Consider the following 14,593-nt stretch of genomic DNA (forward strand, 5'->3'; position numbering starts at 1 on the left):
TGTTGTTTCTAAGCTGAATATGGAAAGATTTTACACTGGATTCACCGAATGATAACATCATCTTCACGGAAAAATTGGCAAGTGAGACACATAACCACAAAGTGATCCTTTTACGTGAAGCTACTGCAAGTTACAGAATATCTTTTGCTATTACTTCAGTGAAGCGTCCATCAATTTTGACATGTTATCACTTCACAGAGTTACAGAATTCCCCCCAGATTGGGTGGCAGACAGATACCATTATTGAGGTCTGCTCTTTGGAGAGCGTTGCCCGTGGGACCTTTCACGACACTTCGTCCGTTTCGTCCGGGGAATGTTTTTTCTAGATTCCTTCAAGATTCTATACCTACGTACGTTCATTCCTTTCTTTATGTGCAATGTTGACACTTTATTTTTACTTCAAAATTCCGTCCACGTTATCGAGAATTATTTTTAAGCATTGCATACCCCCAAGATTAGAACTGTAAACGTACCGCGATAAGCAAAAGAGATATTTCTTCTGTCTCATCATTATGTTTGAGACTGCACGACAATCACAAACTAAGCACCTTGAAATTCTTAAACATCGTAAATCCCGCACTTTCTCCTATCTGATTTTTGAAAAAAAATTGAAGCGTTACCTGATTTCCTGGAGTGCCACTTGTTGTTTCTGAATCTCTTGTGGTTGAGCTGCGGGAGCTTCGAGTGATCTCAGATTTTCCTGAAGGTCCTTAAGAGCCTCCATGGTAGATTTGAGATTTTCCCAGAACTGTTGAGCCACCTTAAAGGTGTCATCTAAGGCATTGCCACGTTTGTTGATCTTCGTCTGAACATCATCCCAGAGCTTGGTGAGTTTGTCCAATTTCTTGCTGATATCCTTGACAACAGGATCACTCTTGTTGGGAGCTTTGTTGATAACATCAGTTGCAATCTTCTGGACAATACCAAAAGCATTGCTGCGATTGTCTAAGTCATTCTTCAGGGATTTGTTCTCCGAAATTTGTTCCTTGATCTTCGGTGGATGAGCTGAAATTGGTTCAGCCTGATTAAGTTGATCAGTTGTATTGGTCAAGGCTCTCAGCATGCCATCAATCTTATCGGCAAATTGACTTGATTCCTGCATAGCTTGTTCCAGAGCATGTTGACGGTTCAGCAGTTCATTCTTCAGAGCTGCATAGCGAGCGTTCTCTTCTTCAAGGATCTCATAGACCTTCTCGACATCTTCTTCACGCACAAGCGTTCCAAGGGTCTCGCCCGTTTTGTTTTGTTTGCTGAGCAGGGGCTTGTGATCCAGAACTGACTGCAACAGTCGTTCATTTGTATCCTGCTGGATGGCAATTTGATCCGATCGGATGGCAGGTAAGCCTAGGTTGGATATTTTTAGTTCAAGATCATCCATCCAGGTCATCAGGGTATTGTGGGTGTCGGCAAAATGATCAGACAATGAGAGTACTTGATCCAAGATACTTAGACGATCAGAACTCAATCCAACAACAGTTTCTACGAGATCCTTGAGATCTTCGAGTTTTTCTTTGAGTTCAAGATCAGCTTGATTTGGCTGGAAGTCTCTGATCACCCTTTTACCGGCTGCCAGGGCATCCCTTACCCTACCTCTCTGACTGGAGATTTCATCATTTACCTTCCTGTGATCAGATAACTGTGTCCTGACAATCTTGGGATTTAGTGCTGGTGCATCTGCATCCCTCAAATTCGCTTCCATATCTCTGAACCATTCAAGGAGTTCATCAACGTCGTTTCGTACTTCTTTGGATCTTTGCTTACTGAGTTGAAGTCGTTCAGCTCGGCGTTGAATCTGATCTACAATTCCGTCAAAGCGCCTATTGTCCCTGGCCACAAGACTCTCAATGGTTACGGCACCTTCTCCCGGAGACAGGGCACTCAATTGCGGTCCAATGCTATTGATTGTGTCTAGCACTTGACGCATCTGTGGAATTTCACTTTCCATCCTAAATAGTTCTGGCTCACTGATATCCGTGGCCACGAGGATATTTTCTGTATCTTGCATCCATTCCACAAGGCGCTGATGTGCCTCATTGAATTGTTGCACCAACGGAAGGGCTTCCTGAGTATGCTTTAGAAGATCACTGCCACGATTGACAATGTCTCCGTAGCGTCTCTGCAGTGAATCAAGTTTGTCTTTGAGCTGAAGTGCTTCATCGGATGTAATGTGCTTCATCAATTCTGCACCAGTGTCCACAATGGCTTCGATCTGTGGAGCATGATTGGCGACGTCCTCGTTAATATCCACAAGATTGTGCATTTGCTCGAGAATACTGTCAGCTTGGACAGGAAGAACTTTGTACTGATGAAGTTTACCCTCGACACCTTCCATCCATTCCACAACATCCTGATACGATAGCACCAAATTCCTCAGACCCTGTCTCGATGACGCCAGAACATTGCCAATATTCTCACTGGCATCCACAAGAGATGTATACCGATCTGTGATATTCTTCACCTTATCACTGAGAATGACGCCCTCATCTTCTCCCACGAGATTCATCAACTGAGCCGCAATGTCTGTCAACTCAGTGAAATCTCGCTGTTTATTGAGAATCTCTTCATGGAGTTTATCATGCTCGCGAATTCGCTGATGAATCAATTCTTCATCAGTCGGCACAAATTCCATCCTCTTAACTGCTCTTTCGGCATCACTTAGCCATTGGGCGAGTGGAACGATCTTTTCATGGAATTTCTTGGCCATTCTCATGGCTTCCTCGAGATCAAGTGTTCTTGTCTGTGCGACATTTTGCAGATTGTCAAAACGTGTCTGAAGATCCTTCAACTGCCTCTGAATACTATTCACTTCAGCCGGATCACATCCTTCAATCACTTCCTGACCCAGATTGAATAGCGATGTCATTGAATTCTGCCTGTCCAGGAGCATCTTCGTGAGGAATTTCTGTTCTTGCAATTGGGCTTTAACCACCTTGTAGTCAGCACTTGGAGGTTTCTGGTTAGCCACCATTTCCTCAGTATCCGCCATCCACTTAGATAGCCCATCGAGAGCTTCTTGGAATTTACCCGATTGCAGAAGACCCAAATCAATCCTCCTTTCGCGTTCATTCCACTTAGCTTTGATGTTATTCCACAAATCATTCAACTTCTCAATGTCCTTCTCGAGAACGACGGTGGATACTCCACCATGAGCTGATCTTATGAGTTCCTGACCCAATTGATTGCATTCAATGACATCATTATTCAGTGGAGTGATTGATTTCCTCGTGAATTGCTTGAACTCTTCATGCTGCACACGAATCTGTTCAAGATCTGAACTGATCGGTTTGAGGGATTTGATCTGACTGTCAACATTCTTCAGAACGGTCGTTACCGTTGAATAAACATTGTAGAAGTGTTCAAGGGAAGACAGTGTTCGATGGAGTGAATCTTCATGGACACGCACCTGATTCCTCAATTTATCCAAACTCCTCAGGAAACCACTAATTTGCTCCCTAGTCTGCATGGCATCAATTGAGAAACTTGATTCATAGTTTGCCTTGACGGAATCATGAATTTCTCCAATTGATTCAGTGAGATCTTGAATTTGTCCCTGAAGATTGGCATCTTCATGGATTTGTTGCTTGACCGTGGGAATCTCCCTTGCCGGAGGCTGCAAATGACTCACTCTAGCCTCAATCTCTGACAAATCCACCGAGAATCCCTTGATCCTCTCATTCAATTGCGATGATATCAATGCAGCTGACTTCAGTTCATCATATCTATCACCCAATTTAGCCTGAAGATCATCAATTCGATCTCCAATTGCATCAACATCACTGATCAAATGATCAGCATTGCCGCCGACATCCATCACTTCCCTGGATACATTTCTCGATGTTGCCTGTAGATCTTTGAGGGGCTTCACGAGACTCTCAGTATCGGCAATAATTGTTGAAATTCTGTCAATTAGTTTGGGATCCTTGGAAGCACCACCCAAACCATCAAAGGCACTCAAACGATCTTCACATCGTCTCGTATTCTGATCCAGATTCCTAAGGTCATCCTGGAAATCTGCCAATTTCTTCAGGTACGTATCGAAGAGTTGATTTTTGGCATTTAAATCACCATTGAGTTTCTCCCAGCGCGATTTAATGTTTTGCAGTTCACCTTGAACTGGTTCCTTGTCAATGTCACAGGCTGATAGGAATGTATTGCCGAGACCTTTGAGAATTTCATATTCTCCACTCTTTTTCCACACTTCACTCCGCAGGACATTGAGTTCCTTCAGTTGATGATCCAACTGAGATTTTTTCAGAACACCCAACTTAATGGCTGCTAGTTTTTCTTCGGCAGATCTTAGCCAATTCTGGAAGTTCTGAGCAGCTGAATGATACTGTTTGCAGTGTTCCATGCAAGTTTGAAGACGCGTATGCCTATCGACAACATCTCTTCTGACACGTTCCCATTGACTGGAGATCTTATCGAGATCTCTCTGTAAGTTAGGATCATTGACTCTGTTGTCTTGGAGATCTCTTCCTCTGTTGATTAGCATCCTCACTTCGTGTTCTCTGGCCATTATTTCATGGTAGACCGGTTCATGGGTATCAATTTGATGTTGGAGAGTTGGACGATGAGCGGATACTAGGAGTTTCTCCGTCAAACCAGAAGCTTCACCTGATAGCCAACCCAAGACTCTGGCACAATTATCTGCCAACTGACGTCCTTCCCGGAGGGCTCTTTCTGCCTCAGCACGACGATTGTCCAGCTTCTTCTGTAGCGTCTCGTACTGTTTCGCCAATTCTGCCACACGATTGTTAACGTCAGCACGTGAATTGGGATCTTCGAGAACTTCACACAGATTAGCTGCAGCTGCTTCTGCATCTGCCAACAGGGGTCTCTGTCCCTCAAGTTGCCTCCCTAGATTTTCAATCTTCCTCAACAGCTCATCCTTGTCCATGTCATAGGGCAAAGCATCGAGATTGTCATTGATTTGCCTTAGAGACTCTCTCAGTCGACTGAGTCCAGCATCAAATTCCTTGGACGTATTGGCAGCAGCACCCAAACTATTTGCCCTCTCGCTGAGTTGTCCATAGAGATCATCCCATTTATTCTGCAGAGCATTCAACCGAGCTGTAACTAGCTCATATTCCGGTGATCTAACCTCAAAATGTTGCACCAGATTCTTCCCAACATTCTGCAAATGATTCAATTGAGGCAGTTGTGTCTTGAAATCTTCCTTTAGCACTTGCACTTGCTGCACCTGTGTCTTGACCATTCGCGGATCAGACGAAATAGGTCCCAGCACCGTTAGCATCCGCTCCTTACCCAGAAGCCATGCATGGAGATTATTGTGGGTATCGAGGAAATCTTTCAATTGTTCCGAAGCTGCAATCTTCTCCTTGCACAAATCACTGAGTACCTTCCAACGTTGACCTACTCCATCCAATTCGGACTTGAGTACTTCAACACCTGGTGATTGACTCTTACGCACGGCCAAATTCTTCACCATTGCCTTGGCTGAATCCAGAAGATTCTGCTTCTCGTACATCTCTTCGAGAATCTTCCTGCACTGATTGATGCATTTTTCTGCCTCGATATTTGAATCAATTGTCTCCTTGGGAATGCGTTTCTGGATCTTATCGAGGAATCCATTGAGATTCTTCATATTGTCACGATGACGACGAATCTCATCCCTCAGGGAATCCAATTCATTTTGACGGTCACTCAAACGAACTCCAGCCATGTTGTAGCGATTGTTGATCTCGGATAGTTGAATCTGAATGGGAGTATTTTCAGTCACTCTTCCGGATTGTACATCAATTGATTGCCGTCGAATACTGGTGACGGAAATCTTCTTAGCCGTTCCCGATTGAGCAGTTCTCTGTTTATCTGCAATCTCTGCCCTTATCAGGGAATCATACTGCCCACCCAAATCATTCAATTTGTCAATTGTTGACCCGTAGTCACGATGTTCCCGGACAACTGCCTGACATTCATCCACTTGATGCTGAATCACGTCGAAATCCACCGAAACCGGAGCTAGCTTGTTGATCCTAACCTCAAAACTCTCCAACCAGGAGCGTACTTGATCCCTGAGTTTATTGTAGGCATTCAAATGCTCAGATTTCTGCTTGTACAAATTACTCTTCTCCGTCGTAGTCACCACAAGATTCTTCCATAGATTCTCCAAATGCTTCACCTGATCCCTCACAACGCCAACATTTGTCACATCACGCTTGGAAATGAGATCTTTTCCGAGTTGTACGCAATTGTGGAACATTGGTTCAAGTTGATGCTTTGTATTGAGAATTTCTTGCATGTGATTCATGTATTCAGCCGGGAGATAGTTGAATTCAGCTCCATCGACATTTTCCTGGAGATGGTTGATCTCTTTCTCGAGTGCCGCGTACTCATTGTTGAATTTATTCAACTCGCCCAGAGTCTTCTCCAGGAAGTCTCCATGTTCAACGGCTCTGTCATGCAACTGTTCGAATTTTGTCTTTGCATCCATCAACTTATTTACCAGGACCTTTGGCACATCACTGGACAACTTGAAACTATTGATGCTGGCCTTGTGAGAGTCCAGACTCTGCAGGAAAGCCTTGTGTTCACGTATCTGATCAAGAAGTTGCTCTTTAATCAGAGAAGCCGGCCTCCAGTGATGCTTGAACTGTTCTTCAGCTTGCAACACTAATCCCAGAAGTTTATCCAGAGATCCCTGAACACTCTGAGTCTGAATCAGAGTCTTCTCCAGGCCATTTGAACGATTATTGAGTGAACTCTTGAGTTTCTCATAGCGATCTCGCAAATTTCTCACTGGCATCTCAAGTGACTGAATCTCCAAGCTACTGGTATTCTTTGGCAGTACACGCAGCAATGCCTCCAGACTCTGTTGTGCATTATCAATGAGTCGTCCATTGGAAACCACCTCACTGTACAACAATTTTGTCTGTGTCATTTGACTCTGAATGATCACGGGATCAGAACTACTTGGTTCAGCCAGAATTCCATCAACTCTCGGCTGAATCTCACTCAACCACTTTTTAGCCGCCTCAACAGCATCATTGTACTCCCTATGGCGATTTCCAAGTGTCTGCATAGCATCCTGAAGATGATTGACTCTCGACAGCAAATCCTTATACTGCACCGTAACCTGCTGAAGATCCTGCTCAATCGGACTATTGACAATCTGTTCCACATGGGACAATCTATTGGGCAATGATGTTCGGAAATCATTGAGATAGTGCAAAAATTCTGCCTTATCATCAAAATATTTCTGCACACTGATTGTAATGAAGCGCAAATCAGCTTGATGTGCAATGACATCACTAACAAAATCACGAAGATTGTCCTGATGTGATGGAACAATTCGCAATTGATGCAAACTCTTTTCCTTCTCCTCAAGCGTATGCCGTGCACCCGTCAACCACGATGAAAAACCATTCAATTCAGTCCTCAAACGTACCAATTCATCCCTCAAGTACACAATCTTCTTGGCAAACTTGTAGCAAACTTCATTGGCACGATCAACTCGGGACTTTAGTTCATTTCCACGGCGTTCCAAACTGGCAATTTCTGGAGCACTGAAGGCATCTCCACCGGTCAGGGAGATACTTCGAACTTGTTCAAGGCACGATACAACAACCCGAGAATGAGAATCAATCTCATCCTTGATGGACTGAAAAAGAAGGAAAGTCATTATTTTCTTTCTCTTTCAGAATATATATTTTTTTAGATTGGCTTACATTGAGCATGTTGACTTGATGACGAATGCCCTCTTCAACATCTGAGGGGCCTCCAATATTGGCCAATTTTGCCTCCACAGCTCCAATCCACTCCAACTGTTTGCCCAATTCATCTTCACACACAGAGTACTTCTCGAAGATGGCTTGCTACAGGGAGGAAAAGAGACAAAGTCAAGAACAGAACCAAGAGTTTTTAGAAAGGAAAATGTGTAATTAGTCTAGGACATTCAATTTGAGGTTGATTGGTCGAATACACGCTCTAAAATGCAACTGTCATGAGGTCGATTTACTGGCATTCTGTGACCTCGGTGACCTTAAGACTGCGTTCATAGGAATGTACATGGTATAACTTTTGTGTCCCATGGGACAAAAAAGTTCGCTATAATCGCATGTAGTGATGGATTTTTCCCCTCTTTCGTTGCACCAATGGACTTTTTTGTACAGCTAAGTACTTTTTTGTACATCGAGATAAGATTTTTGTCCATTAGAAAGACAAAATGATCCTCTCCATGTTCCTTTAGTGCTCCACGGAGGAGGAAGTGATCCATGTGATCCTTTTGTGTTTATATTCGCCCTAAATATGATACCCCAGAGCTACTAGAATCTTCCTATATAATAAAGAATAAACTAGAAGAATATAGATCTTCCAGGATCTATATTTATTAGTTTTCTTTGATAAATCGATAAAATTTATTATCTCGCTAAAAATTTACAATTGCGCCTGAATGTATGCAAATCCATTTTAACCGATTTATAATATAAAAATAATCACAACTTCTATTCTACTAAACCAATTTAAATCTTTATTATGAAAAATGAAAGGCCTTTATTAGAGCGTCAGTCAGAGCATGAGACAACCCATTCCCAATTTTTACCAGAGTAGAAATAGGAAAAATTCCTGCCTTCACACAGGCTTGAACTGGGTCAGTTCAAGCCTGGGTCTTCTGGCTTTAAGTATGTCCGACATTCAGGGCTAGTCTAATTTTAGCAAACTACCCTACACAGTCACCAGAAACGCTAGAAACACAATGACTATGTAGGGTAATTTCCTAAAAGTCTGACAGAGCTGAAAATCAGACATATATGTAAGTGGACCAATGGTAGGTTTTTATATCACTGGAAATTCTATAGAACTACTGAAAAATTAAAAATAAGCACTAGAAGTACAATGATTTGGTACACAATAAAACAAAGATTACAAGGATAATCGTTGGTTTGCGTTTTTACCACGATTATTATTGTAAAGTTACACAAATATGTTTCGCAGCAAAACGTGTAATCTTAAAATGTGTAATTTAAATTTTGTAATAGTAAACTGAGTAATCAACTACGAATGATTACACAGTTGTGTGTGTACATTTTCTTACATATTTCGTGTGAAATTACATAGTTTTCAGATAAAATGTGGACAAATTGTACTGCACAGTTTTCAGACAAAATATGTACAAATTACACAAATGTGTATCAATACACACGATTACATGTTTCTGTAAAATTTACAATAAATGGTAAAGTAACTAAATACTTTTTTTTACTGTGTAGGATATTTGGCTAAAAGTCGAACAGCGCTGAAAGTCGGCCTATGAAAGACAATAAATGGTAAAGCAACTAAATATTTTTTTACTGTGTAGGATATTTGGCTAAAAGTCGGCCTATGAAAGACGGTTTCAGCACAGGAAGAAGTAGCTGATGCATGAAAATATCCGGAATTTAACTTTTATTTACTCAATTATGTTGTAGCTTTTTATGGAAAGTAGGACGTGTCCAAAAGTTAAAGTGTATAAACCTATCAGTTACTTAAATATTTGTACGATTTTAAATCATATATCTGTAAGGTTTTAAAAGCGAGTTTGATATGAGTATCGAACATAAGACCCTTGTATTACAAACCAGTTCTTTGCCTTCTTCGTTATTAAGGACCCTGCGAAATCGTTTAGGAACTTCTTATTAATATAGGCTATCCATACTCGGTTAAAAGAAAATATCAAGCCAAAAACTTCAGTTTGTGTATAAACGAAATAGGGATCTCGCGAGGTAATTGATAAGAGCGTTTGACTCTTGGGTGGTAAGACCTCTGGCTCGCTGTTTGAATTGTGGGTTCGAATCCCGCCTGGTGCAAAGAATTAAAATGTTTGAAGAGACATTTTCACAAACAGATTGAAAGGAACGTAGGATGAAAAGGATCCCTAGCCAAATAAATAAGGTTACATAAATTTTTTGAGTGATTTAGAGAGAAAAGATCTTACTGAATAAAGTCGCATAAGAGTCAATAGACGTTCTTCTAAACTGAAAGAATATTTTTGAACTGAATAAAATTGTAGTGATCAGCAAATTATTATGAATTGTTGTCACTGCAATTTTATGTATTAAAAGAGAGAAGAAATAAATTTGGTCATTCAGTTTGGCGTTATCGAGGAAACAGAGTGTTTTATTAAGCAACTTCTTTGCGCGCACCACATGGCGATCCTCGCCAATCGCGAATCGAATAAAAAACAGAAAAGTTAATAAATAATTATGACGGAAAATCTATGTGGAATTGGTGATATTTGTGCACCTCAAGAACTAATAATTGAAGTTTTGTGTATATATCTTGGAATCAGTGCTCTTGTTACTTTTGGATTATTGACCCTAATAATATGCTGCTGCAAAGGAGATCAGTTAGGAATAGATAAATTGACATATGAGTGAAATTGTGGTTAAAAAAAACAATGATTTAACAGTCCAATTAAAATCTAAATAAAAACATTAAAATCGCAATCATGGGAAATAATCAAAGCACTGCCGATAAAGAGACAATAATTGTGAACAACAGTGATCAAGCTTCATCAGCGCCATCAGCTAATCTCCAGGAATCTGAAGCATTTTTCGGAAGCCACATCCGACTTCTAGAGACAATATTTATAATAATTTTGGTTGTTATTGTGGTGTACGGAGTCATAAAAATCTATAAGAAATTAAAAAAAGACATGATGAAAAGTGTACGTGAAGAAGTTCTAAATTCGGTAAAAGTAACAAATGTTTAAAAAAAAGTTTAACCCCAACCACCGTTAAATAAAAGTTTGTAAAAAAAATGTAACAATAATACAGTAAAAACTTTCCAATAATGTGTATAATTAGTGATCAAAGTCGAATCATGTGCATTGACCCCAATAATGAAAGAGACAATTTGGTGAAGACTTTGCACTAGTTATCAAATTTCGGCGCGCTCAAGTTAATGGATTGCTTATGCAAGAATTTTTGCATTTCCTTTCGCAATAGCAACCTAAGCACCAATATTTTTGTTATTGACGTCAATTGATTTTATTGACGTGTGATCATGAGTTAGAGTAATGACCTGAATGCCACGACATTATGATCGATAACCAACAACCCTTTTATGAAGATAAAAAAAATCATCGGTTCCTGTAAAATTATGTGGAATGAATGCTGTTGATACACGGATTCACGGATGATACACGGATGCATGGATGATACGCGGATGCTGCATGATGATGTATCAACGCAGATGCTGCTGTAGATGCTGTGCTGGAACTGCAGGCACAAACTACAATCAACAATCCCACCGATACTAAATCCATTTATTCACGTGTATATTCACCATTTTTTTTTAAAATTATATTTTGTTATGAGATAATTTTAAAATATCATTCAGTATATCTAATTTTATAACAATAATTTCTATGGAATCTCTAGATAAATTAAAAGATTTAAAGACGCTTTTAAAAAAGAACGGTCCCAACAAATTGTTCAAGAAATCTTACGTAGATGGAAAAAAAGAGGAAGCTTTAAAATTTAAACGTGAATGTGATCTTAAATTTGAATCATCCTTCGCGAGAGCTTCTCCTGAAGAAAAAGTTGTTATTTTACAGTTTCAAGACGAATATGAAAAAGAATATAAAAAGTGTTTGGAATTAATAAATCGCATTAAAATCGTAGAAGATATTGATGAAGACATTGAGATTTCTGATTTAGATTCTGATATTTCAACACAAGCAAAGGGACAGATAATCCTAACCGGCTTATGTAGGTGAGATTCTTAACGTGAGCTAACTCGGAGTGCATGCAAATTCGATTTGGAGCTGAAGTTGGGAGACGCCATTCAGTTATCTTGAATAAAATTCGTGAAATTATACAAATTTTGTATTTAAACCAAAATATCAAGGATTTGGATGAACTGACAGAAAAGTGTTATATGGGTGAAATGTAGACCAGAATGTTCTCTATAATTTTTCCATAGAACATGATCTCATCGATTACTCAGAAGTCAAGATAATCGAGGTTTTTTGTTTCTTAACTCGTTTTTTCATCCAGAGTTCCCCAAGTAGTCATTTGTTGAACTTCAACTATATCAAAGAATTGTTGTCTTTTGTGGGACTTTCCATTTAAACCCCTATTTTAAGTGTCTTGGTGGAGTAGAGGCAGTCAAATTGGCATCTGAGTGATTTCAAAGCGTTATTATGGGAAAAATCAATTTTTTCACACTTAAACGGCAAAATCTGAGTGATAGCGTAGTCTGAGTGGAAAATGATGTATGGACGAAATGTAGAGACAAATGTGCTCTACAATTATGTCGAAGTAATCATCAAAATCGGTTCAGCGACAGTCGAGATAATTGAGGTTATGTGATATTGAAATTGGTTTTTCGACTGTGGCGCCCCTGGTGTTGGTCCCACGAAGTTCAAATGTTCTAGAAAGTTGTAGTATTTGGTGATATCTTTCGTTTAAGCCCTCATTCATCAAAATCGGTCACATAGAACCGGAGATATGATTTTTTAAATTTTGTGAACTTTGACCCCTCATATCTCCGGTTCTATTGAAACCACAGCGCACATACGCACCATTTTGGAAACGTCCTAGACTGGACTACAACATACTAAAATTTCATTAACTTGCACAATGCCGTTTTTGAGAAAAGTGACTTTGAATTTCGATGAATTTTGACGCTATCACAGCGCCACCTATGGTGACTTTTTGAACTTCCATCTGAAAGTGCTCATCGAGACGAAACCAAAAAGGTAAAATTTAGGTTGCTATGTTAATTAGAACCGGAGATAGAGGCCGGTCAATGTTCGAACTTTGACCCCTTATAGCTCGGGTCAGGGGTTATGGATCGACTTAAGGTTTTTTTTGTTTGATAGGTATAATCAACGGCTACAACATACTAAAATTTCAGCCCGATTGCATAAGGAATTTTTGAGTTATTTAACTTTTAAGATTTAAAAATTTTCTTTTTAAAAAAAGCGCCCCTAGCGGTGGTTTTATGAACTTGCGATGTTAGAAGGAAAAGTGGCATTTCACGAGAGCTTTCCAAAAAGCCCTCATTTTTTAAATTCTGACAATTAGAACCGGAGTTATGGCCATTTTAAGAAAATTTTTTTGGACCCTTATAGCTCGGGTCAGGGGGGTCGGGGGACCTTAAGTTTGGTATTGATGGAAAGCTCTAAGGCCCAGCTATAACATACTAAAATTTGAGCCCGCTCGATGCCATAGGGCCGGAGCTATTGAGAAAACAAAAAAAGGGGGGTCTTCAAAATGGCGGAAGGAGGGGTGGGGGGTGGGGGGTCAATGCACCATGTTGCAATTTTCATACGATATTTAACCTTTGCCGAAAACCGCAAGTCGATATCTTTTTTAGTTTAGGAGCTATTAAGCTCCAAAGAGCGGCCGGACGGCCGGACGGCCGGCCGGCCGGGAACGTAACTTAGCCCCCCATATATTCGTGATCAGGAAGTGGCGAAACACATTTTGGCCAAGTTTGAGCGCGATCGGAGGACATGAAATTTTGTTAGGATTATAGTAGGTGAGATTGTTAAGAATCTCACCTAATATGTCACTTTTCGATTTTCAAAAAGCTCTTAAGGTGATTCCAGAGTTCAACGGAACTCCTGAAAAATTATCTAATTTTCTTGAGCTGGTCGAATTTTATTCTCAAACCTTGAGAGATGCTGAACAAGTAAAATTGTTCTTGTCTTTTGTCCTGAAAGTGCGAGTATGTGACAAAGTCAAGAATAAATTATTGTTGGAAGAGAATCCTAATACATACGATGAATTTAAATCGATCCTTTTGGAAAAATTTAAAGGAAATAAAACTCCAACTAAAATTCTAAATGAGTTAAATTCTTTAAAGCAAAAATCTTCCACAGTATCAGAATTTGCAACCAAAGTTGAGGGGCTTGTAGCAGAGCTGAATATGTTACAAGTTGGAAATTTGGGTGCATCAAGTTCTAAAACAGTAAAATTACTCAATGATGGAATTGGACTCAACGCTTTTAAGTCAGGGCTTAATAATCCTATGAAGGATGTTGTTTTCGCTGCGCGTCCTGAAACACTGAGTGATGCAGTAAGTGTTGCTTTAGAACGCGAGGAACAGAATCCGAAGTTTGAATCGAATGTATTTAACATGAAAAAGCATAATTCGAAAAATTTTCGAGGACATTCGAAGAATTCTCGTGTAAATTTTCGAGGAAGGCAATTTTCTCGTGGAAATTCTTCGAGTCATCAAAACTCACGCGGAAATTCTCATAATAATTCTCACAGAGGTAGAGGGAATTTCAAACAAAATTTCAATCGAGGACATGGACAATTGCATGGGAATTATCGTGGAAATTATAGTTCTCGTGGAAATTACTACACATCTCGTTCAACTTATAATGTCCCAAGGAATGCTCAAGTTAATTACATGCAAAATCCTGAGTATTTTCCAAATCAATCCAATGCAGGACTGGGGTTTCACGATCAGTCAGTTCCTCAGAACAGATTGGAACACTCCCAAGCAGATATATCGAATCACCATCGATATTTTCTTTAAACGTTTCACATGGCACTTTTATAAAAATCGTCATAAATAACATTCCTACAGTCGCATTAATTGATTCAGGTTCAGATATTTCTTTATGTAAAATACATTT

The 14,593-nt window shown here is 39.9% G+C and overlaps 1 protein-coding gene across 11 annotated transcripts in view; it reads right to left on the reverse strand.

The window, feature by feature from the left end:
• Window positions 1-14,593, reverse strand: part of LOC129802704 (dystonin) — a 150,580-nt gene that overhangs the window by 73,647 nt on the left and 62,340 nt on the right. For all 11 annotated transcript variants that reach the window (XM_055848731.1, XM_055848732.1, XM_055848729.1 and 8 more), the window contains 2 exons: window positions 7,686-7,832; window positions 621-7,618 (listed from right to left, as the gene is read on the reverse strand). In XM_055848731.1, the coding sequence (XP_055704706.1) occupies window positions 621-7,618; window positions 7,686-7,832 (7,145 nt within the window). The remainder of the gene's footprint in view (window positions 1-620; window positions 7,619-7,685; window positions 7,833-14,593) is intronic.

The sequence above is a fragment of the Phlebotomus papatasi genome, chromosome 2 (assembly GCF_024763615.1).
Source record: "Phlebotomus papatasi isolate M1 chromosome 2, Ppap_2.1, whole genome shotgun sequence".
NCBI classification, from domain to species: Eukaryota; Metazoa; Arthropoda; class Insecta; order Diptera; family Psychodidae; genus Phlebotomus; species Phlebotomus papatasi.